Below are 26,868 nucleotides of genomic sequence, written 5' to 3' on the forward strand. Positions count from 1 at the left end.
GAGAAACGGCCTCTGTGTTTTATGACCCACCCATCCACCCCCGACCTCCTGGCGCTTGGTCAGGTGTATTTGACGTTTGTTGTTGACGCTAAAGCGTCATATTTAGACGTGCTTGGTCGGGATTCTTGGCGTCATTTTTTGACGCTCTGGGTCAGGACGTACGTTTAACTGGTGGGTGAGGTTACAAAATGTACGTTTCAGTGACACACGGGACATGACCCCCCGGTCTCCTGGGTGAAAGTCCTGTGTTGTTTGACCCATCCACCCCCCCCCAACCAACCACCTTACTCGGATTTCCAGTCTTTCATACTACTCTCTACTGTTGTCTCTTAATACTACGTCATTTTACAGCGCCACGGTGGAGCTGCTGCTCTGCCGGTGCGTTCCATACAGACACTAAACGATTTTTGTGTTGGAAGTTGACGCTGAGAGACACTGACCATGCGTCAGTATTTTACGAGTTGGGAGTAAGAACGGGTTGGTAGCCTACGTGGATGCCCTCACTGAACTGCAATGCCTTGCATTGCACACACAGAGGATTTGAAGGGAGAATGTGTGTGTGTGTGTGTGTGTGTGTTTGGAAGAGAGCTGAAGGTCAAAGTAAAGCTGGGGTTTTGGTAGGTGAAGCAGGAAGGATGGGTTTTAGGATTATTCAGGTGACTTGGACTCAGGGTGCCACCAGGGGTGTTCTGACAAAAGGCCCCCTCTGAATTATTGACAACATAATGTAATGTCCTTGCAGAGGGAGAAAGACAACACAGTTATTCTACTCCCATCCCCCCCCCCCCTACCTCCCTGAGTCTGATTATTGGGCAGAAAGGAAAAGGAAAAAAAGTTCCTAGTCTTTTTTTTTTTTTTTTTCCTGCAGAAGAATGAATGTTATCTGTAAATGGACCCCACACCCCCTTTTTCTCTCGCCTTGCCAAAGCCTTTATTTGACAGGAGCTTCTGTCCTTTGCTCCAAACTGCAGTTAATCTTCCTCTGTATCCAAAAAGCATATTTGTTCACAATAAACCCAGAATGGTTCGGGAGAGAAGCTGAAGGTTATTTTGCTGCACCAGGCTCACTTTAGTCCCACAAAACACGGGAATTGTAGAAAAAAGATGCATTTGGTTTGCATTGAAATGGCTGCTCTATGATGCCTGATTAGAAAAGCAAACGGGAGGCTATGGGGGTCATCTTATCGGTAATAACTGTGTACAACACTTGTTTGTACAAGCTAAATATTGAGAGTCCCAAATTTGGTATACTTAGCAAATGTACATGACATTATTTTAAATAATTTCAACAATGAATGTAGTCAAAGAAATCAAATAGTGGTCAGCAGGGTCAGAGAACAGTCAGGAACCAAAAGAAGACACAGAACACAGAAGAAAGGTCCATTTCTGAATTGTAAATAAGGTCAGAGGTTTGGAGCAATGTAAGTCCAATGTGAAGACAAATAATGGTCAATAAGTTGGCAAAAAAAACAACTGGTATGGTATTCTAAATGTTAAATGTCTTATTGTCAACAGATTCCATTTAAAGACCAAAACCAACAACACGTCTTTATACTTTGACTTCCCTCCCTACCCTGTCTGTGGTACTCAGCTCACAAATTCAGTTTCATTTTCTTTTAAAAGGCTTAGTAATTTCTTTAAACAGCTGCTCACTGTAGTTTTTATCAAAAGGAGGAAATAGTGCATTTTTGGGGGACTATTTTCAGCAGCGGATGTATCTTCTCTACTTGTGAAGCTCTAGTGAGTAGTTGGGACAGCAGGAAGGTATTTGTGGGATTAACGTTAAAAAAAAAAACTACTGTTGCAAGGCTAAGCTAACTTGGGCTCATAGAACAAAGAAACACAGCTAGTAAAGGCTAACCTACCTGGTAAGATTAGTTATATTGTCTACTCTCCCTGCGTGTTGCGTTTAATGTGAGAATGGTGCATTCAGACCAAAAAAATGATCCGCTATATTTGCCGCATGGTTGTGCGGCGGGGGGTGTGTGTCTGTTGTGTTCTTTAACCCCCCCAATGTAGCGCAGACTTTAAATTTCTCAATGACGTCACGTCGTTTATAGATCTCAACGTTTCCGAGCGTACTTGAAGGCAGCTTTATTTCACAGGAGAGAGAGAAAGAAAAGAGACGAGCGAGACAGAGCGAGTGCTTCTGTTGTTGCAGGAAACAGCTGTTCCACCAACTCCCGGGCAGTTCAGAGCTTGTGTTTGGAGTTTTAAACCTTTCTTGTGGCAGAGATAGAGGCAGTGATGTTTCCTGTTTCCTGTGCGGGACTCTCACACCGCCTCAAACCATAGCTCAAAACACTACGACGAGTCTGCTCTTCCCGTAACATGGGGTTGCGTTTCTCCAAAAGTTGACTCAGTCTCAACTTTTCACTGCAGGCCCGCTGCATTTGTTTGGGTGTGACCTCATTCAAAATAAATGTCAATGTAAATTTATTTATATAGCACGTTTAAATACAACTGGGTTGACCAAAGTGCTTTACAAGGTAAAAACAACAATACTACAACAATTGAATACAGAGTACATCACAAAGAAAAATAATAAACGAATAAAGGTAATAATATCTTTCCTTAAACCTACATTGTGTGATTTTTTTTGAGTTGATTCTTAGCAAAAACCCCTTTGTTCTTTCACAAATATGTGTAATTACTTCCACCAACTAATCAAAGTATTCTCGTAAGCGTAGAATCTGCCATTTAGAATCATTCAGAATACATACAGGCGAGTTGCTGGAATGACGGCCGCCATGTAGCGCCTCCATCTTTAAAATACATTAGCCAAAGAGGGACATACCTCCGCATTTCGCACTTTTAGACTCAGTGGCACCGTGACGAATGCCAGCTGGGAGGGAAAAAGAGAATTAAAACGACAACGCGACAGGCAAAGCAACAAGACCAAAGTTAATATTGGAGTGGCTAGAACGGCTGCGTGTAAACGACGGAGATACTAAGAGCTAATTTCGGGTTCGTCCACCGTAGGAGTTAAAACGCGCTCGGAATGGGAGGGACTAGAAAGTAATATTCAGTTGGTTGTCATATACAATTTCACCACTAGATGGGAGAAAATCTTACACAATGTAGCTTTAACTGGAAGGAAAGACCTGTGTTTTTGCCGGACTGTCGGCTGTCTGAACATGGTCTAAAGCTGGCATGGATGGGTGCGTATCTTTCCTACTTCTAGTGGAGTTTGTGCTGTGTTAACTGACTCACCCTGTCGCTGTTTCAATTCTCCTTCCAAAGCCAGGCCTGCTAGCTCCCTCGTCGAGACGGCCAGCAGCCTCTGATGTGGCACTCCGGCCTCTCTAAATACTTTAGTTAGTAGGACACTATTGATGGTTTTGGTCTGTTAATGAGATTTGTTGACAATAAAGAAAAAACCACACACATTCAACCAGACAGCATGCAGTGTGAGCTCACAGGTTGAACGTCTATCTCTCTGTTCTCTCTTCTCTTCAATAACTTTAAAAATGACATCTTCCTTCAGCCATTACCAATAAAGTATTCACGTCACTGTATGACGGTGACAACTCTTAGCCATGGAAATTACATTATGCTCCTGTGACTGGACTGGCATGCATGCACACAAAGGCAGCTCTCTGTCGTCTCGCAGTCTGCAATGCTTGTCACCTACTTTAACAAATGTGTGCACTAGAAAATATGTGCCTACATAACATAATAAATCACACATTGATCTGCACTTCGGTCCAGACTAAAGCCCTCTAAAGTTCATTAATTTCACCATAACATGAAAGTGTTCAACAGAACAGTCAATTAACAATTAAGCACCAATGATTTAGCTATCCCTAGAGCACAGGTGTCAAACTCAAGGCCCGTGTGCCAAACCCGGCCCCTCGCAGATTTTGATCCATGATCCGTTTTGTGAGTCGGCTGTGTGGTAGCCTACTTTTAAAAAAACGTAATCTTTGTTTTTGTATTTAATGGGTTGTTTTATTTGCTAAAATCTATGATGGTTCGGGAATATTTTTGGGGCGTTATGTCGACCAAACTGTAAGTGAGACGGCTGTTATGAGACATGCAATAATACAGTCAAAGATATTTGACTTACTTCCAAAATAAAAGCATGTCAATAAACTCTACATGTCTGGCCCTTGATGTAATTCTCATTTTCCAGTGTGGCCCTTAGTGAAATTAATTACAGCACCAAACATTTAAAGTTTGTCTGGAAGGAGGTCATTCATACCAGAATGGTTTATCCCCCTGGGGGCATGAATGTGCTCAGGACATTTTATGGCAATAGGTCTATTGGACTGTAATGAAGGTCCTCTTCAATATTAACAATCCGTTTGGTGAAGGTTGCAGCTGGTGTTGATTGGAGGCCAGCCCTGTCAAGAGAAACACATGTGCTCAGTTTACTAGTTTGGTTACCTAAACATGTGTAGTATGGTATAGTCTTTGCCTAAATAATTGAATGCAGGTTAACAGTTGCTGCTTGTGTAATAGTAAAGTTTGTGTTCAAGTAACTCACCTCTGTTGTGTCTCCTCTCCAGAGTGTTCAGGCTAAAAGAGTCCCCAGCGTATCGAGCCCCATTTTAAAGGTTCCGGGAGATACCACGTTTCATGGAGAGAAGGGGTGTTTGAGTACTTTAATTGACTTTACTTGCTAAACTAAAGATGTTTGATTGTATTGGGTAACATAATTCAAGTAAAATGAGATAACAGTAGAGAAGTAGAAATGTATTTGATGTGGTTGTTGTATTTTGTATAATTGTTAAATTGAGTACATTTCAGATTTATCCTCATATTATGGTAGGGTCGAGATAAGGTCAGTGGCAGGCTATAAAAGGCTGCCAGTTTCCGTCTAGCGGCTGCTGTCTGGACCACATGCTGCCTGTGGTGCTCAGTTTGTTGGTTGCCATCATGGCGTCCATGTTTTGTTAATTGTTGGAGAAATAAACACCTGTTGATCTGCACCGTACCTCTGCCTCAAGTCTAGTGATGGGCGAATGAAGCCTTGTGAAGCCTCTGAAGCTTCTTCCTGATTGTATCGCAAAATGATCCAAAGCATCAAAAAGAACACAGTGACATCTGGTGTTATAGGGTTAGGGTTAGTAATATTTTAGGGTTAGGGTTAGTTCATAAATTGCAAGCCACACTCATAAACCCGCGATGTTCCAGTGAATTCTAACGGGCCGTTGGTAAGCACGCAGCGACATGAATCCATGAATCCAGCCAACCCTTCCGGAGTTTCAGTGACGTTCGAAGCTTCGGACGTCATCAGTCACGTGCTTATTTCAATTTGATACAAGCTCCAACACTGCTTCGAACCAGTGTGCTTTGCGGGAGTGATACAAGCTTCGGTGCCTCGGTGTCAAACGTCCCATCACTACTCAAGTCTCCTGCTGTAATTATCCAGCCACTATGCGGCCATCCTAACATGGACTATGAGATAATAAAGTCAGGGTTACTTTTAATGTCTTCCATAAAAGAATATGATCTCGGTTAAGAAGAATTGCTGCAGAAAACAACAGACATGTCACTAAAAACACACTTAATAAAAAGTCAATAAAAGCACACAAACGCGTTCCTGTACCAACATAAACAGATCAAACTATTCACAAAAGACATACCGGTTGTTAAGAACTTCAAGCATTCTAAATCATACACCTCCGAATAAATTCAAGCATTCAGGCACACATTACTCTCACTTTACTGAAGACCAAGCACTCAATTGGTTGAAACCAGTTTCCAAATGTAACTGATAGAAGGATAGTTCAATGTTTGTAACCCTGTGCTGCTTACCAGAATTAGCTTATTTTAATTAGCATTATCTAATACTTCAAGTTCAATGCATTAGAACGGTCAGATGCAGGCAACCTGGTCATTCAATAGTTGTTTTTTTTGTATTTCACCATCATTATTATTATTATTATTATTATTATTATTATTATTATTATTATTATCAGAATATAGATTTATCTGTTACACTTATGTTACACCACTGGCAAGTAAAACATAATGCATTTATCAAGCATTTAGCCCTTGATGTGATGATTTTAGACTGTTTCCACAAAATATGGTCTGGGAAAAGTCCTAACCCTGGCCTAAAATAGCCTTTGTAGTATCTTTAGTTGCAGCGCTGCGTTGCCGATGTGTGAAGAAGAAACTCCGTAGACACTGATCTTGATTATGAAAAGGTTTATTACAATCAAAGATTCAGCATCAATTTTACAAACTCCTGCAGAGAGCTTGGAGGACGACCAAATCAATTTCTTCCAATACGTCGTTCTGAAGTTCTGCTGTTTAACACATGGTATATATTCTGTGCATTGTATGACCTAAAGTGGGAGGGTGTATGTGTGTTCCTGGGGCCCCTCTGCTAATGTAATCAACCTTATAGCATGATCTTATAACAAACATGTTCCCATACGCTGTTAAATATAGGTTTCCTGTAGGCCTCTCCAAGGTCGTTAATTAACTGTGCCTAAACTTTTTATTTAACTGTAGAATGACAGAATACATATTTACCAGGACATATATTTATCAGGGCCAACATCTGCATCTTCTCTCATGAACTGGGCCCCAACTCTCTCACCATGAAAATGGTGACATGTCATGTATGGAATACATTTGAATTGAATATATGTAGGCTTAAATCGTCAGATACAACACCTTTTTGTACTATGCCTACTTCTGTTAATCTGCCCCTGAAGCTCTCTCAGTTTGGATTGTATTTTACATTTTCTTGTTCATAATAACCAGGACTGTTTGGAAATGAAGAGACATTTGAATGTGAATAGATGCAGTCAAGGTTTGTCTTGAAAAATCAATAAAGTGCAACAACAAAGATTTGAAACCATCTCACTGACTCTTCGGATTTAATTGGGGTCAGGGGTCAACACCTACAATAGAACTTATGTGCAAGGGTCAGTTATTAACAAAGACGACTACTGTATTTTCAGCAGCAGTCCTTTACAGACTCTTCCCCCAAATCAGTCGAGCTGGACATAACCAAATCTGATGTGTATATGTTGCTTGGATCTCCATAACAACATGCAACCTGCTCATTGTGCTCATAAGGAGTAGGAATATTGATATGTTGAGTAGTCAATATCTATAAGCAGCTTTATGATTGCACTAGTCTCACATTGCTAGAACTACCATCACAGCGCTGTGTCAGTGCTGAAGTATGGTATGGCTACACCACCTGTCTATTCTGGGATAGGGGGAAAAAAATATAATGATATAAATGTATTTCTTTAAACCAATCACAACCGTCCTGGGTGGCGATAAGCCCCAATAGCGGAGATAGCGAAAGGGGAGGGACATAAGATTAGATTAGATAGACTTTATTGATCCCAAATTGGGAAATGTCAGTACTACAGCAGCGAAATATCAGACACACAGCACACATACAGAATATACAAGAAATAATCAATAAGATAGAATACAATAACAACTATTCAAAAATAAAGATACAAAAATACAAAGGGAAGAATGTACAAACGTTTAAACAAGTGGCAAATAAAAATGTACAACTAGTTAAATAGTATTTATAAAGATGTAAGTAAAACCTATGTTTGTGCAAGTTGCACTTAGTGCAGCATTGTGATATGAGTCTTCTCTAACACTCAGTGATGAAGTGTTAAAAAGTGTTATTGCCTGTGGTAGGAATGTGCCAGATGTCAGGTTTTATCCCAGCAATATACATCCGTTGATCCAGACTGTTTGCACTGATAGTGGGAATGACCATACTACTGGTCCAATGGGTTGCTGTTGTTTGTGTTGTTTTTGGTGGTGGTTGGGCTTCCAGTGGATAATAGGGTCAATTTCTCCCTACACCGGGCTGATTATGCACTGATTGAGTGTGGTCACAGAAACATGAGCAAATCCAATTTCACAGCCAGCAGTAAACACTTGGGTCACACTCGGCCAGTCTGCTGACAACAAAGAGATATTGCCTGTGATCACTGGGGCCTGCTAATTTCATCTATGAAGGGAAATTAAATAGTTATTTCGACTTTGTTCACTGGAATCTGTCTCTTTTAATCCATAAAGTTTTCACACGTGACATGGTAAGATTACACACAGCTGTGGAGGAATTGTGTGTGTGATTGTGTGTGTGTGTGTGTGTGTGTGTGTGTGTGTGTGTGTGTGTGTGCATATCTGACTGAATCAAGTGCCCCCCCCCCCCCCCATCCCGACCCTCAGCCCAAATTAAAGTGACTTGTGAGTAATTATGAACGTGTGTCTGGATGTTGGCCAACTTCATATTCTATTCATGCAGATTAATACATATTTGCTGTTGCCTGTCGGGGCTGAAAGGCATCTGTCTTTAGCATTAAACATTCATGAATGTGCAGGACAAAGAGCAAGAGAGCCTTTTAGAGCAGCTCTTTACCCGCTCCTCTTCATATTAGCACGCATCTTAATGGAGCGCATTAAATCAGAATGGCCAAACAGGGAATTTCCCAATGACAATGGCATTCATCACACCTCTGTTTTAAAGGGAAAATCTCCCCTCAGATTACCTTTCAGTGTTACATACCATCAGTCCGTGTTGCTTAATGAAGGAATTGTGTTCCAGGTTAATCAAGTCTTCTTAATTTTCTGCATTAGCTTGTTTTCTACTGCCATTTATACGCTTCATGCATATATATCTTCAGTTCAGCTGCCAGCAAAATAAAATATTTTAATCATGTTTTTGAATGAACCCAAAAATACTATTTGTATTTGAACCACAGCGTAAAAAAATTTAAATAAGTCTAAACTGAGTCCAAATAAACCCTATTTAACTTGTAATGGTTTGAGTGGAAGTCAATAGTGACAGTACAGTGGGAGGTTAGTGAAAAAATGCGTGTGCAACAATTGCAATGGACCATATTTCATGATTTTCTTTCAAAACTATACTTCTATATGGATATACTGTATATTAGGGGTATCATGATTTTAAATAAAAAATTGAGCTTTCGATTTAGACTATCAAAATCAAAAGCAGGATCTGTATAGATCCCAATATCTGTATGTCTTCATGGTGCGTTCATGCGCACCTCATTAAACTAATGGTGCATCCAATTGCACTTCGTCAATTTTGAGAACTCAAACTGATGTTGTAAAGTACCCTTCTGCCATCTAGTCACTCTTATTGTGTCACTGCTGAAAAAAAATGTTTAAATCGAAAATTTAATCGAATTGTGATCTTAAATCAAATCGTGAATTTGGAGAATCGTGACACCCCTGTGTTATTTTTATCTGTTCAGAGAGCATCATCACTGCGTATTTTAATAATGTAGTAAAATTAGTTATTACCCCTTGTATACATACTGTATGCCACTCAATGCTGTTTAAATATTGGACTGTGTATAAGTGTATAAGTGTGACCCAAGTGGTCCGAGGGGGGTCAAAGGATGATTTCAGGAATAAGAAAGACAAAATATATTTCTGTTCACATACAAGCTAGTCTTTCACCAGACTTTGATGAAATTGTAAACGTCTTTGTTCTCCTGAGCTGTTGAGACACTCAGTAAAGGCAGTCCACTCTCTGATCAGGGGTTGACAAATAATGCAGTGCTATATAAAGGACCACTGCTGTTTGTGTGTGTGTTTCCAGGTGGCTGGAGTGTGTGGGGTCAGTGGGCACAGTGCAGCAGTGAGTGCGGAGGCGGGGTTCAAACCCGGACTCGGACCTGTCGGTCACCTCCGGAGGAGTCGTACCTGTGTGAGGGTGTGGTGGAGGAGGGCCGGCCTTGTAACTCACAGACCTGCACCGGTGAGCTCCCCGTTATCTGTGTGCGCTTGTATTCGTGTTTCTAAACATCCATGTCTGTCAGTGAGTGACCTTTTATGCTTTGTGGTTAAATATGAGCAGCAGGTGTGTGCAAATGTGTGTTTTAAAACTACTTTTTATATTTTGTTTTCCATCTATTTATTTTATCTTGTTCATTCGCTTGCGTATCCATCCTCTATAAGTCAGTGTTTTGACTTAAGGAGTGCATGTTGGAAAGGGGACTTTGATCGATGAGAAAAAATAATGACATGGTCAACCGTTTTTCAAGACCATGCTTGCACAGTATGTCAAAATCATTACACTCACAAATGGATAAAAGGACACAGAAAATCAACATCGGAGCGCTATTATGTAGAAATGCTTTTACTGAGTTGTTCTCCTGCTTAAAGCTTTCTTCATTTGTACAGAACAAGCAGTATGTTTCTGTTTGACAAATAGCTCAGCAGATTGTCGTCACTCTAGATGTGTTTATGTGTTTTTATTCCAGTTATGGTAGTCATGCTTTCAGAGACATTTGAAGACTCAGAGAAACATTACACAATACAACAGCACAATACAACACAATACAACAGCTGAAATCATAAAAAAAACTCCACACATTTACACCACATTTACACCAACAGCACAACAAAAGTCCCAAGTTTGGCTGATGCTGTTCTGGGTGACCAATCACGTCACGGTTGTGTCCCAAATATAAGCCGTTAATGAAGGACCTCTGGTTGCTAACCCCCCGCCCCCTCCTCCCCCCCGGCCTTGCCTCACCCCCCCTTTAGGCAAAGGTCGCCATCTCTCTCGCAGCCAATCGCTTCGCTCGGTGGACAGCCGCAAGCGTGATGACGTAGACAAGCCCCGCAGCGGACAGCAGAGCCCTCAGACAGGTAAGACAACGGGACGCAGAGGGATCCCATGCATCAGTCACTGTGGCAGCTTGGGTGACCACCACACTTGTACAATATATACATAATGACGACCAACAAACAAGAGAGTTGCACTCACTTTTAATGTACACATCAATCAAAATCTCCCCAGGTAGTGCCTCGTCCACAATGGACTAATTCCAACATGGACCCTCACTGAACATAGTGAAATTGTATTTTTATGTAAGGTCATAACAGTACACTGTGCCCTGTCTGTAAAACACTATATTAAACGGAGTCCTCCCTCTCTGTTAAAGTGATACTCCACCCAAAATCAGGAGTAGCAAGCACTCAATCCTCTGTAGGCTAAAAGGAATAGAAAATGGGACGTATGCTGATTATAAATTGTATACTTTATCTTTCCACGACTTAGATACTAGTCACATGGCTGTGTGGTAAATATGTAGTGAAAATTAGGTGTTTAGACTAGCTTAGCATAATAACAAGAAGCAGGAAGAAACAGCTAGGCTGGCTTTATCCAAAGTACACCTACCAACACCTCTAAAATGCCAATTATCTTTTGGGCATGTTTTGCCTTTATTTGATAGGACAGCTGAAGACAGAAAGGGGGGAGAGAGAGGGGGAAAGACATGCAGCAAAGGGCTGCGGGTCGGAATCCAACCCGGGCCGCTGCGGTAAGGACTGAGCCTTAGTACATGGGGCGCACGCTCAACCAGGTGAGCTACCGGGGCGCCTCAGTAAAGCAAATTGATGGGCAGAGGAAACATGGATCATGTATTGTAACACAAACAAGTTTTCATTTTGTCACTATTGGAATCCATTATAACTAATATGAATCTTACGTGCCTATACTCAATGCTCTTTGGAGAGAAGTACAAACCTTTCAAGCCTACAGGTGTGCAGGTTTGATACAAAGACAAACATTTTGTGTGAAGTATCACTTTAATTTGCCAATCGATTCCCCACCTCTTGTTTAGTTCTTTTCTCCCTGCTTCCCCAGCTGTGACTGCCCAATTTTCCCTAATTGGTCAACAGATCCATCAAATCGGTAGTCATGGCCATTCAAAAGATGCCTGACATATCCTAAGCCAGTGGCATACACTTCCCCTTGAAGTTAATGCAAAGGATATGACATCAGAGCCCCACAGATGAAGTAGGACAAGCAGAACAGAAGCTGGGGTCCATTTCAGGGGCCACCTCCTATGACAGATGCAGTGTAGGAAGTTGGACAGAACATTAGATGGGCTGCATCTGTAGCTCCTTTCCAAATGAGATGGTCTACAGAGGACAAAGGCTTTCTGGAAAGCTCCTATCAATATCTTTTCAATTGGCCAGCGTGCAATGGTTTGGAATACTGAGGCCATCAAGGACCACCAGTCATGTCTACAAAATAATGCCTCATATCAGCCACATTTGGAGGAACCTTTGGAAAGGGACAGCCTGATCCACCTGTTTGGAAATATTAGCCCTTTAAAGGAGGTGGCCACTAAAATGTGGCACAGCTAAAATCTACCCTTTATCACTCCACAACCCTTCCTCTTTTGGCCTCAGAGGCTGCATCCTGCATGATAATTAGTTATGGCCCTGTCCTTTCCTTTCCCTCTTTTTTCTCCCTCTATCCTCCTATCCTTTACCCACCCTACCTCCTCAGTAGACTCAGCTTCAGGTGAGGAGTGGTCAGCGTGGAGTGTGTGTTCTGCCACGTGTGGGGAGGGCTGGCAGAGTCGCACTCGTTTCTGTGTGTCCTCCTCCTACAGCACCCAGTGTAGTGGGCCACTGCGCGAGCAGAGACCTTGCAACAACTCTGCTATTTGTCCAGGTAAGCCCCCCCGTCCCTTCCACCACTGCCACCTTCCTGCGCTCGCCCAGCCCTCTCCTGGACCCTGCCTCATCCATACAAGACCCACCTGACTCCCCTCAGGTTCTTAGCAAATCTGTGGCCCCAGGGTTGATTTCTACCCTCACTTTGCCTGCAGTTTAGAATGACTCCCACTTCAGTAGCAGAGATCATACGGTGTTCTCAGGCTCTCCTACATACAGACAGGCAGGGAAACTCCTCAACTTAGAAAGCGATACTATCCCAGGACAATGGATCGGCATGGATGATTCCAGTAAAGCTAAACAGCAGAGTCATTTATAATAATCAATAAAGTTCAGTGTCTCAGTTAAGTTCTCTTGTGTTGTTTTGGTGTATTAAGATGGCCTGTGTTAGCCCGTCTATAAATCATACCATAACTGCTCTGATTGCAGTGCACGGCGCTTGGGACGAGTGGTCACCATGGAGTTTGTGTTCATCGACCTGTGGCCGAGGTTACAGGTCCAGAACGCGAACTTGCACCCCCCCACAGTTTGGGGGAGATGCCTGTGATGGCCCAGAGAAACAGACCAAATTCTGCAACATAGCTGTCTGTCCAGGTAAGGAACACAATCATTAATTATTTATTTATTTAACATAACCTATGGAAAAAAAATTCAATCAAAAGGGTTAAGCCTAAAAAAATAATAAACGGATCCAAATGGCCACAAGGGTGCACATGACGTTAATCTACCCGTATTCTAGAGGGTCTGACTGCATTCTAAAATGTATGACTGTGGGAACTGTACGCACAGACACCTAATGCAGAAAAAAAACTGATCCATGATTGTATCCAATCTATCACACAACTACTTGTGCTTTTTTCATATGTGTACAGACTAGGCTTGTGCCGATTGGCGATCAGATCGTACGATGAAGGACTGAAGGTTTGGTTGGTTTTTCATACAGCGATATTGATATACGATATTGAAGCAATTTTAACCAACTGACAGTTGGATCTAAGATATTCTAAAGAAATTACATCTAGAATCCGAGCCCTACTGTTCATTTAGAGATATTTCTGGTGGAGCGGTAGTCTATATCCACGACGTTTCACTTCCGGGATTGCTATGATGCCGCCAGAAATTACTCCGGATTTCACTCTTTTCGGCCGGATGTCCGTTACCTTCCTCTTTCTTTGTGTTGGCGTTCTAAACTCCAGTGGATTTCTGAGGACTATGGTTAACTGCTCCTCAGATCTCTGCAGGGTAAATCCAGACAGCTAGCTAGACTATCTGTCCAATCAGAGTTTTCTGTTGCACGACTAAAACAACTTTCTCGCTCATCCCACAGTTAAACGCTGTTCAGTTCGGTTAGCGGTGCTCAGCGGGCGAAATTGCCACTCCACTACTCTCACTTTGCCAGATCCTCCTCCACAGCGCTGCAGAGGAGGGTCTGGCTAGTGTAGGTTTAAATGTAAAGGGGATAATTAGCCACTGTAATGAAGAATATGACAAAATGAACTGCGTTGAGCTACCAAAGCAAGTCGCTATCAGCAACACAGAAATCTCGTCGACCAGAGATGACGCAATACGCTTACTGCTGCACGTCAGCACATCAGCCAAGCAGGGCTCAGGACAGCCAACACAGTGTAGCCAGTTTTATGGATAAAAGTGAAAGCTGCTCTGCATATGCATACTGTATGTTATGCCCAGTTACGTGTTCAATGTAGCCAGCCTGTCAGACTGGCGATCAGATCACCTATTGGAGATCTCGAGCAACCACGATTGGATGATTTCAAAATATAAGCAATCGCACAAGCCTAGTACAAACCAGGGATGCCTTTGAGAAGATTAATCACATCTTGTCCCCTTATAATGGCCGGCTTCTTGCCTTGCCTTCGGTTATCGACTATTTGGAAGAGTTATGAACACGTATGCCTTTGACTTCATACGAACTAGTTTGTTTTAGGCTCAGTGAACCCTTAAAGCTTGTCCATATATGTTAATACAACATTTTTCCTAAACAAGACACTACAGTACATGATGTACATCAGCACATTTATTTCTACTCTATATTACAAATACACAAAGAATACAAGATTTGATATGTCCAATTGGAAATATTCAGCAGTGAGCACCGAGTGGATATGGAAAGTGTCCTCATGAAATGCAACTCTTAACTTTATTCCTAAATTGTCTTTGAATTAGTATATGCACTATAATCCATAATGCACCAAATCAGGGAGAGTGACATTTCCCGTGTACTGTCTTTTCTGTTTGCTTGTCGTTGGTGACCCTGGATATTCTCAGTGGACGGAGTGTGGAACGAGTGGTCCAACTGGAGCTCCTGTTCCGCCTCCTGCTCTAATGGGACCATGCAGAGAACCAGGGAGTGTAACGGCCCCTCATACGGAGGCTCCGAGTGCAGGGGAGAATGGCTGGAGACTGTTGACTGCTTCCTTGGGGAATGCCCAGGTATGTAAGAGACAGGGCCAGAGCCACAGCCAGATCAAATTATTTACAGTGGTCCAAAAATGTATTTCTTGCTCTTTGACAACAGATTTACTGGAAGCTACTGTACCTTATATAAACTGGCTATTTAATCATACATGAATGAACTTTTAGAAGTGATTTAATTGTAACTTACAGCAGGTCCTTTCTGTTTCTATTGTATGGTGTGGCTGTTCAATACAATGCTACACAATAAACTGCATGTTTCATCCAGTGGTGTGGGAACATTTTAAGTAAACGCGAGGTGACAGGCCAGAGTCTGACATGTTTCTTACAAAGCATGAAGAGACCAGATTCATTTATTCAGCCACATGATGGCATTTAAACAACAGGTTTAAATTTAACAATAAAAAAATGCATGTATTATACAGATGTATAACTCCCACATGTCTCACATTTATCTACCTAACATTAAAACAATTGTGTGCAGTATTGCAAAGGTTATTACCTACTGAGTGTGAATGCTTTTGCCTCGTGTACTTACCTTGTACCTTATAATTAATACTCAATACTTTTTTGGGACATACCATATATATGTCCAAAGCATATAAGCTGACTATGGTATATACTGTATGCTTTGATTGTATTGATTCAGGCAAAGAATCTGAATCAGAATCAACTTTATTGTCATTGTAAGTACATACAATAAAATTAAAAGTGGTACTCTATGGTGCAAACATAAAAGCACACACAACAAACTAAGAACATAGAGCAGAGAATGTGAAGATGGTAAAAAACTAGAGTGAATAGTAAACTAGTGAAATCATTTAGTAAAAGTTCTTATATCTTTCTACAAACCACATGATTGATTTACATTCCTAGTGTTTTTCTTACTAGTGCTTCATTGCGGTTTCAACTAATGAATGTGTGCTCCTGCCTTCCAGACTGTCACCAGTTTTCATTCATTCCATTATGATGTGAATTATAAATGAATTGTATTTAGCAAGTTTCAAGTCTCAGCTAGGTAATGTCAATGCTTTAGTTAAATAAATACTGAAAATCCAACACAGCACGTCTGCAGAAAGTATTTAAATAGAATAGAATAGAATATGTTTTATTGTCATTGGACAGCAGCTGTCCAACGAAATTCTTCAACTCACCCTCATTGGTGCACAAATAAAATGACAGTACCCTTATAAAGGTAAAAGACCCAGAACAAAAACAATAAATACAGTAAATACAATAATAAAAATAAAAAAATCAGATATTGCACATTTGTATTTGCAGAAAGACTGCTATTGCACCATTATTTGTTAGTGTTTAGTTATTTTATGGCACATGGGTAAAAACTAGGGCTGTCAAACGATTACATTTCCTTAATCGCGATTAATCGTTGAATTTCTATAGTTAATCGCGATTAATCGCATGCTTTATCACATGATTAAAATTCTATTATTTTGCATTTCAGAACTGTTTTTAAGTACATGTTAACAATGGAAACCAATTCTTACCAGTGTATCTTGATTGGGAATCAAATGAATGCAAAGAAAGTGACTTTATGAACTTGATTTTAAGATTTGTATTTGTTTATTATATATTTAATCTAGTCACACATTTGAATCTAGAGTCAATATTAGGGTTGGGTATTGTTTGGTTTGGATACCAGTGCTAAAGCGGTACTTTTAAAACGGTACCGGTGCCTTAACGGTGCCTGAACCGATACTTTTTAAGAAAGTTACAAAAAAGAAGGGTACTAAACAGTTGGCGACATTAAAGAATGGCTTGTTTATTGCTAAGGCCATAGCGTCAAAATTAAATGTTTAATAATAATGTAATCACTATAACAATAACTTATTTCACTAGTAAATTGCTGTTGAATGACAAAAACAACCACCAGATGGGAAAAGGGCATTTAACAACAACTTTGAATGCACCACGAGGCTGTAAATTACCAGTTTCATTGAACGCACCATCAGTGTTTTTCCGACAACAGCAGCTGCAGATTGTTACATCCCGGTGTTGAATCCTCTACAGTGAAATACAGACAAACTTTACACCGTTTAGCGTTAGCTGTCAGCATTTTAACCGTGTTTAATCCAGCTTCTAGCTAGCGGTAGGCTAACGTTAGCTGCTGTCGAGTATAGTGTTAACTAGCTAGCGGTAGGCTAACGTTAGCTGCTGTTGAGTATAATGTTAACTAGCGTCACGTGCAGCGATGTTTCTGTTGCCTGTAACGTCTGTTTCAGAGCATCAGAGAGAAGTGCAGGCATATCAGTGGCACCAGAATGAGGCATCGAAATCCGCGTTGCTATTCCTGCAGCAGCAGGATGTGTTACGAGGAAGTACAGCAAAATAGTAGCCTGTTAGGCTAGGCTAGGTTAGGAAAATAAATTAATAAATGGCAGCATGCGATTAATACGATTAAAAAAAAGATTATGCTCGACCCTTCATCGCATCGCGATTAACTCATTAATGCTGACAGCCCTAGTAAAAACTGTTCATAAGTCTGGATGTGCGGGCCTTCATGGACCTGTATCACTTCCCAGAGGGCAACAGGGTCCTGGGTGATGCTTCTGGCCTGACGTAAACATTGAGCCATGTAAATGTCTTCTAGGGTGGGTAGTTGTGTGTTTATGATGCCCTGTGCAGTTTTATGACTCTCTGTAGCGCCTTCCTTTCGGCCACAATGCACTGCACACCAGAATGCCATGAGAGAGGATGCTTTCCACAGAGAATGTGTGTGTGTGTGTGTGTGTGTGTGTGTGTGTGTGTGTGTGTGTGTGTGTGTGTGTGTGTGTGTCTGTGCGTGTGTGTGTCTGTGCGTGTGTGTGTGTGTGTTTAATTGTGCCTGATGTATTATTGTCTAACACTGTGTGTGTTGCTGTATGCACTCTGTCAGTGGATGGCAAGTGGCAGCCGTGGTCTTTGTGGTCGGGCTGTTCCAAAACTTGTGGAGGGGGGAGCCAGCAGAGAAACAGGATTTGTTATGGGCCCTTTTTTGGAGGGAAGCCTTGTCCTGCGGAACGAGAAGAGGTCCGGCGCTGTAATGAAAAGAAATGCCCAGGTCAGTGGATGGGAACATACTTTGCTTTGTCAGCAGTATTTCATCAGGGATGGGAACCTGAGATACTTACAAATTGTATGACACCTATTGTAATACATTTTAAATGATAGCCTACATGATGATACATTACATCATACACAATACTCATTCACAGAGATGTGGACTTGAGACTTGGTGACTTGGACTGGAGTCAACGTTTTGATGACATGCAACTTGACAAAAATCAAATGACTCGAGACTTGACTTGAGGCGTGATGATTCGGATGACTTGCGTGTATTCATAAGTTTGAATGTCTGCTGTTAAATGTAAAATAATATAATTTAATGTTGACTTGTTTCTGTCTAATTATCAAGTATGCTGTGCAGCTGCAGCAGGGCAAACTGTGAATCATGATTGGACGACTCAAAAAGCTCTGCAGTATGTGATTGTCATGATTGGATGACAGTCAAACTCCTCGCTATGGCAACACGTAACATCAAAGACCCCTGATGAGGCCTCATTAGTCAGACCAGACCACCACAATGGCTGCGTCTGTGCCACGAGTCATCAATTTTGGATTCAACAATTAAAAAAGTGACTTGATTTGGGACTTGACTTGACTTGATATAACTTGTGATTTGACTTACCCCAAACAAAATAACTCAAGACTTGCTTGAGACTTGGACCAATTGACTTGAGACTTACTTGGGAGTTGAGCAAAGATGACTCGGTCACAACATTTACTCTCCTTTTGTGAACAGAACCTCATGAAATATGTGGCGAGGACAACTTCTCCAATGTTGTATGGAAGATGACTCCAGCTGGGGATACAGCAGCAGTACGTTGCCCTCCCAACGCCATGGGTGAGCTCACACCTTTTCATTTATAAGACGCAAAATGTCCACTGGTAGTTTTAAGAGTTGGATTAAAAAAAGAGTCTTTGGTGTCCTCACACAGGGCTTATCCTTCGCCGCTGTACCCTGGACGAAGAGGGCATCGCCTACTGGGAGAACCCCACCTATATGAAATGCATTTCCAATGACTATCGAAGTATACAAACTTTGGTAAGAAGCAAAAAGTTTTTCTTTAGCACTCCTGGTAAATGTGAAGTGACTGCATTTATATAGCGCTTCTCTAGTCTTAACGACTACTCAAAACGCTTTAACACAGTACAGGAACCATTGACCATTCACACACATTCATACACTCTGGCCGAGGATGCCATACAAGGTGCCACCTGCTCATCAGATAAACATTCACACACCGATGGTGCAAGCAAATCAGGGTTCAGTGTCTTACTCAAGGATACTTCGACATGGGACTGCAGGACCAGGGATCGAACCGCCAACCTTCCAATGGGTAGGTGACCGCTTAGTCTATATCGACAACGTTCCACTTCCGGATTGCTCCGGTGCCGCCGGAAACTCCACCGGAGGTCCCTCATTTTCGGCCGGATGTCCGTCCCCTTCCTCTTTCTTTGTGTTGGTGTTCTAAACTCTGGTGGATTCATGAGGACTATGGTTAACTGCTCCTCAGATCTCTGCAGGGTAAATCCAGACAGCTAGCTAGACTATCTGTCCAATCTGAGTTTTCTGTTGCACGTACACGTTCCACCAAAACAAGTTCCTTCCCGAGGCTATTTAGCAGAGGCACCGTTGCTCCGTCCGGCATTTAGCACCGCCCAAAACGATTGTGATTGTTTTAAAGAAATGCCAATAAACTAGAGCACGTTTTTCTCCCATCCCGGAATGCTGTGTGGACTAGCTAGACGGTTGCTAGTCTCGCATTGCCAGACCTTCCTCCACAGCGCTGTGGAGGAAGGTCTGGCAATGCGAGACTAGCGACCGCTCTACCAACTGAGCCACAGCCGCCCCTTACATAGTAGCCTTAGAGCACAGAAATTAATTATGGCTGTTCAAATGTGTCGGGGAACAAATGTGTAAAATTCCCAGTAGATGTGTTGTAATGATGTATATATTGTGTCAAAAGTGTCGAGCACTTACTGTCAAAACTAACAGAACCCACTTCTTCTGTTAGACTCGGGAACACTTGTCCAAAGCCCAGCGTGGCCTTGTGGGAGATGGAGTTTCAGAGGTAATGACCAAGCTGAGGGTGACATCCAGCGATGGGACCAGCTACAGTGGTGATCTGCTGGCCATGGTGGACGTGCTGAAGAACATGACAGAGATCTTCCGGAGGGCATACTACAGTCCCAGCAGTGCAGACATGAGGGTGAATTAATACGTATGGGTTTACTGTAGGGCTGCACGATATGAGGAAAATATGCGATATTGCGATAATCATATTACTTGCTTGGTACCTGTTAACGGATGAAGTTGTTATTCCATATTCTTCTTATTGTCAAAGGTGCCACTGTGGAGTTTTTACAGAACTAGTAGCTCTATGGTGCAATGTTTTTACGTGTGGGTCTTTGTTTGCTTTGTATAATGCACATGAATACACTTCCCATAATGCAATTTTCTTGGTAATGAAGGAGCGTGTCACCCAGTGCAACAGTGTGGCATATCAGACTTTGATACACACACACACACACACACACACACACACACACACACACAATACTTAGTATAGTAGTAGATACATTTATCATTGGTTGGGTCTTTTCTTGGGATTTGTTGACCAGAAGAAATATACAGACTATTACCAGCCTTATTCTAAAATACCTTAAAGGGAAACTTTGGTATTTTTTAACCTGGGCCCTATTTTTCCATGTTTTTGTGTGTAAGTGTCATGAGAACCACAATTTTTTTTTTAAAATTGATCCAGTTTTATGGAGGGCGGCAAACAAGCTGCAATGTAACTTCAATGTCCGTCCACTAAAAGTCTGTTTTATTGCTGACAGGCTCAGATTATTATTATTAAGTGTCTGACAACATTATGGAAAGGATCCTTACAGAGATAGACCTTTCTGTTAAAGATCCTTTTTGTTTAACAAGAAACAGCCCCAAAATCACTAGTGCCAAACCCACCAGACTCCATGTAAATAAACAGTAATTTTATTTTTGTAAAACACACTTCATTCAAAGTCGACAGAGTAAAACTATCAAAAGCCATGTTGGTTCGTCTTTCCACTGTTCCAACAAGCACTACTCTAGTTTAGCTAAAATCAACCCTTAATTCACCCATTTACATGTGATGGCTCTATACACGCTAAAAGTACTGTTAATTTAAATGGAGTCTGGTGAGTTTGGTGATGGTGATTAAGGAGCTGTTTCATGTTAAACAAAAAAGGATCTTACTCTTTAATAAAAAGGTCTCTGTAAGGATCCTTTCCATAATGTTGGCAGACACTTTGACACCTGTCAGCAGCAAAAACAGAACTTTTAGTGGATGGAAACTGACGGTGAACATTTGCCATATAGGATTACATTGCAGGTTGTGGCTGCTGGTTACAGCGTTCTCTCTCAATACTGGACCAATTTCAAAGACTTTTTTTCCCCATTAGTCACTCAGACACCAATGCATGGGAAAATACAGTCCTGGTTAAAAAAATAAAAATAAAAAATAACCTTTAAGGACTGACTTCAGAATGTAAAGCTAACAATGTGACATCATGTGAAACATTTTCTTTTTCTTTTCCAGAACTTTGTGCAGTCAGTCAGCAATCTGTTGATGGAGGAGAACAGGGAGAGATGGGAGGAAGCACAACTGGTTAGTATCCCCCCCTTCTCTTTCTAAATCAGGATTCACCTCGTCACCTCGTCTGCAATTACATCCATTCTAGAACTTAGTGTGCAGTAATAACAACCCTGAAGCTGTACCAACTGACGGGTTGGACACTGCGACAATGACACAGGTGGACAAACAGCCCACCTGTGTCTTTTCAAACTGACAAGAGGTAGATGGAGAGGAGAACTGCTGAAGGACAGAAATATCTATAGCTAATGAGTAAGCGAGTCAACGCAAACACCCACTCATCCATCTGCTGCACTCATCCACTCGTGCATCGCTACCTTTGCCTTTCCGTTCAGCCGTCCAGCTGTCCATGTTTTCGCTCACCATGCAGGCACCAGAACGATGCCAAACAAACCAAGCCGCTCTCCACAAAATAAGCACAGTCTTAAAATGCAACTAACACGTGCAAGTTCTTCTACTATGTAGGAGGCAAAGCTATTAGTACTTCTTAAAGGAACACACCGACTTATTGGGACTTTAGCTTATTCACTGTAACCCCCAGAGTTAGATAAGTCCATACATACCTAACTCATCTCCGTGCGTGTTGTAACTCTGTCTGACGCCCCCACCGCTAGCCTAGCTTAGCACAGATCCTGGAGGTAACCGACTCCATCTAGCCTACTGCTCCCAATAAGTGACAAAATAACACCAACATGTTCCTATTTACATGTTGTGATTTGTATAGTCACAGCGTGTACAAATAACAAGGTCACATGAGACACAGCCATCTTCTAACCGTATACAAACTGGGAACTATATTCTCAGAAGGCGAAGCGCTGCTACTTCTGCTACTTGGGCGGAGTGATTTTCTCGCAGCACCTGAGAAGCCCCGTGGTGAGGAGCAGAGAGTAACAACGGTGCTTTTTAGGAATCACTCCGCCCAAGTAGCAGTGCTTTGCCTTCTGAGAATATAGTTCCCAGTTTATATACGGTTAGAAGATGGCTGTGTCTCATGTGACCTTGTTATTTGTACACCCTGTGACTATACAAATCACAACATGTAAATAGGAACATATTGGCTTTATTTTGTCACTTATTGGGAGCAGTAGGCTAGATGGAGTCGGTTACCTCCAGGATCTGTGCTAAGCTAGGCTAGCGGTGGGGGCGTCAGACAGAGTTACAACACGCACGGAGATGAGTTAGGTATGTATGGACTTATCTAACTCTGGGGGTTAGGGTGAATAAGCTAAAGTCCCAATAAGTCGTGTGTTCCTTTAAAAGATGTATTTTTTGACTTTTTTGCTTCCTGATACCGTTTCCGATACCTGAACTTATGTTTCGGCCGATACTGAGTACCGATCTGATACCAGTGTGTCATATATTTGATTATGATTTAACAGCTGTATACTACTATCTCTGTATGGATGTGATATGATTTCTATCTTTGTTGTATGCCAAATGCCAAATATGTTTTTGATGCATAGGCGTAATTTACAGGGGGGATTGAAATTTGCAGTCGGGTGCCTGGGTGGTCTAGTGGTAGAGCGCGCGCCCATATATAGATGCTCAGTCCTCGATGCAGAGATCACGGGTTCGATTCCAACCTATGGCACTTTCCTGCGTGTCATTCCCCCTCTCTCTCCCCTTTCATGTCTAAGCTGCTACAATAAAGCCCTAAATGCCAAAAAAATTTACCTTAAAAAAAGAAAAAGAAATTCGCAGTCACTTGAGAGTTTGTTCAAATAGTTGGTTGGTGAAAATACACATACTACGAAAATTCACACACTAAAATTAGAGTTAATTACATTTATATAGTGAGGCTGGTGCCTGTGTGTGTGTCTGTCTGTCTTTCTGTCTGTGTGTGTCTGTGTACACTTGAATGTTGGTCATTGCGGCGTACAATATGAGAGATTTTGGCACTGAACTGGTATGACAGTAGCTATGTTTCCACCCACCTGTCAATGGAATTATCTGAAGTTCGCTAAAAACATTCATACCATAAAGCTGGTGAAAGTGTGTTTCCATAAAACGGCTTTAAAGCGAATTAAAAACCTGCTGCGTAATGACGTCACATGCTGTTTTGCGATCAAATTGGTATATTGAATAGATTTGAGGTATTTAAGGTGTTTCCATTCATTTTCACACTGAATAGCACAGCATTCAATCTTATATTTCTTCTTATCTTATATTTATGAACAAAGTTTGCTAGCCAAAATGGATCGCGCCCTCAACCTACAAATTATTCATATTGCACAAGTTGTTATATTGCTTATGTACCAGCTGATAGCGACATATCAAGCTATAATAAGACAACAACTACGCTATCAAAACATTGCTATGATGATGCAGTAAAATGATGGCATTTCTTAGATTTTTGTTATTTAAAATAGCCGTTATATTTCGCTCGTAAATTAAATTTAAAAAGCTTCTCGTCTCCTCGTTCGTCCACTTATATCTGTCTTTGTTGACACCAGCCATGTCTGCAATGAAAGCGGAAATTCATGGCAGAAATGTCCTAAAACTTTTTCAACTTCGTTTTATGGCTGGTTGCAACCATAAAATGACCTAAAACCTAATCGCAGTTCATTATTTATTCGTCAAATAACGTTTCCATCAGCGTTTATCACATAAGCCGTTTACCGATTAAGAGAAAATCCGATGAGATCGAACGTACAAACTTTCTGTCGATATTAATGAAATTCAATTGAATTTCACTGTTTCCAAAAGGCATTTTTTTTGTTGATATGACTTCATTCCAGAAAAACATGTGGATGTAAGGGCTTCTGTTAATCTGTTGTATATAATCCATAGTCCTTTTTTCTTTCATTCTACTTCTATGTGTCTCTGTTTCCTCAGCTGGGGCCAAACATCAAGGAGCTGTTCCGTCTGGTGGAGGACTTTGTGGATGTTATTGGCCTGAGGATGAAAGACTTCCAAGACATGTATGAAGTCACCGATAACCTAGGTCAGCCTTATCTCCATCCAGGAGATTTCCACATCTTCCACATCTTTGCTTATCAAAACGAATGCTCTTATCACAGCTTCTCTTTCTCTGAAGATTGATCTTCATATCTACAATGGCAATACATAAAAAGGGAGGACAGGGAACGGTCAACTGGCGGTTAAACAGACATTCCCTGCGCACTCAGTCTCAAGACCTCAAGACGCGTGTTTGTGATATTTAGGTCACAAACACATAAATATTTGTGTGTATGTTGGCCGAAACAGGAAATTATGAGAATGCCGAATATGGGTTGAACCCCCCCCCCCAAAAAATAAATAAATAATATATTTATATATATTGTAATTTCCTTTACATAAATTAAGACATTTGCACCATAACTTGATGCAGAAAAGGCAAATTGTTGCAGAAAAGTTCACTAGAATACAGGAAATTAAGGGTTTGATGTGCTCAAAATTTCAGTTTTGCTCAAAAGTAGAGCTCTCAACAAGTCACAAAAAAAGTCTAAAATGTTAAACATTTATACACAGTGTGTTTGACAACCTTAACTTAAATAAATCCACAAATGTAATATATGTAATAGATACCGTCCACATTGGTTTGGCATCACTGCATTTATTTTCTTTTCTTCTTTTTATCTAAAGTTTCTAATGTTGTCATCAGTTGAGAAGCACAGTGAACCATTATAACGACAGTGGTAGTACAGCTCGTATACATATTGGGTATGGTGTCTATAGCAACAAGCATCATTAGATCCCCCAGGCCAGCAGCTATGTGGCTGTTTGGCCCTACAGCTCTATAGAGTAAAGGTTATATCATGAATTTGTCCCATATTTTCTATTTTATATCATTAGTTGCCAGAAGAAATTAATAAAAATAATAACAGAAAGAAAAAAACAAAAAAACATTTGTAATATATTGCATTTTTCCACCATCCTTTGTTCTCTCCTTTGCTAATCTGTTTCAACTAATTTAATATTATTGTATCACGGCATGGCACACTCTCTGTTTTTGTGACATTCTATTATCCACGGTAAATATTCCCACTCCCCAGGGCAGCAGGTCCAGCAGATCCACATTCATAACTACCTCCTGTCCCCTTTCCAATGCCCAGTGACTGTAAACGCTCCATTTTTCTCAGATAGGGGTAGAAAATGTAGTGTAGTCATCACAGAGGCTCTGCTGCTCTCCGTGACCTCCAGATAAAAACGAGGGAGAGTTTGAGTTTAGTCGAGGCAGAGTATGTGGGAATTGGGGCCAGATGAGAGGTCCTGTTTATTGCTGTGCCACCTCACTGTCTGGAGCCAAATAGCCACCCACACCAGCAGCGTACCTCCCACACCTCGCCCAGAGGCAACGCCGCACACATCATCTGCCAGCAAATAGTTTCTGCCTCCAAACTCGTTAAAGTAGCCGAGTTGTAGGATGAAGGGATTCACCAGACATCCTCTGCTGAGGAGTTATCTCTGTTTCTTGTTTTGTTTTGTTTCTATTTTGCACCACTCGTTCATCATCTTTGTCAAAATCCAGTTTTTTTTACACACAAGCAAAGAAAATACTGGCAGGGGCACCTGGGTAGCTCACCTGGTACAGCGGCTTTACTTCCTACCTGCATCATGTCATTCCCCCTCTGTCTCCCCTTTCATGTCTAAGCTGTCCTGTCAAATAAAGGCCTAAAATGCCACAAAAAAACCACTGGCAAGTACCCAAATACCAAGGCAGGAATCAAAACCAGAAAAGGAAGCAAGACAAACTAGCACAGGAGTGAGGAAATGGGCAGGTATATAGACACAGACACAGGGAAGATTCTTTTTTTAATTTGAATAGGGGAGAGATTAGAGTCAATAAAATTATCTTTGTTACTACTCTTTAAAGGTCTTTAAAGGCGAACTACTACACTGGCATGGAAAGAAACCAAGAACAGCACACACATGCTGATTACATGCATCAAAACACCTGCATCCACTGTGGTCTATGTGAGCCCATATCACAGCGCCTTGATGCATCTGGACAACACATTCTCAATCTCAGCGCACCAAAAAGCGCTTGGTCAGGGGCCTTTGGCGTTTGTTACTCAAAAACTCTCCTTTAGCATCTATCCCTTTGGCGTCGTATTTTGACGCACTTGGTCGGGACGTCCGTTTAACTGACATGCAGCACAAGAACGAGACAGTTAGGTTTAGGAATGTGTGTTGTTTGACCATTCCATCCCCCCAACCAACCTCCTTAGGCGGCTTTTCACTACCGTTGTCTCTCTTAATACTACGTTATCTTACATCGCCGTTGAGCTGCTGCTATGCCCAGAGACACTAAAGGGGCCTTTATCCGTCGGTATCTGATGCTGAGAGCCAC

At 41.5% G+C, this 26,868-nt stretch overlaps 1 protein-coding gene across 10 annotated transcripts in view; it reads left to right on the forward strand.

The window, feature by feature from the left end:
* Positions 1–26,868, forward strand: part of adgrb1a (adhesion G protein-coupled receptor B1a) — a 209,386-nt gene that overhangs the window by 91,370 nt on the left and 91,148 nt on the right. For 7 of the 10 annotated variants that reach the window (XM_031322628.2, XM_031322630.2, XM_031322622.2 and 4 more), the window contains exons 3-13: positions 9,572–9,730; positions 10,522–10,626; positions 12,278–12,445; positions 12,877–13,041; positions 14,734–14,898; positions 17,774–17,938; positions 18,680–18,781; positions 18,876–18,982; positions 19,956–20,150; positions 21,522–21,590; positions 24,411–24,519. In XM_031322628.2, the coding sequence (XP_031178488.1) occupies positions 9,572–9,730; positions 10,522–10,626; positions 12,278–12,445; positions 12,877–13,041; positions 14,734–14,898; positions 17,774–17,938; positions 18,680–18,781; positions 18,876–18,982; positions 19,956–20,150; positions 21,522–21,590; positions 24,411–24,519 (1,509 nt within the window). The remainder of the gene's footprint in view (positions 1–9,571; positions 9,731–10,521; positions 10,627–12,277; positions 12,446–12,876; positions 13,042–14,733; positions 14,899–17,773; positions 17,939–18,679; positions 18,782–18,875; positions 18,983–19,955; positions 20,151–21,521; positions 21,591–24,410; positions 24,520–26,868) is intronic. The other 3 variants (XM_031322623.2, XM_031322629.2, XM_036005912.1) reach the window with 3 other exon arrangements.

Source organism: Sander lucioperca, chromosome 10 (assembly GCF_008315115.2).
Source record: "Sander lucioperca isolate FBNREF2018 chromosome 10, SLUC_FBN_1.2, whole genome shotgun sequence".
Taxonomy (NCBI): Eukaryota; Metazoa; Chordata; class Actinopteri; order Perciformes; family Percidae; genus Sander; species Sander lucioperca.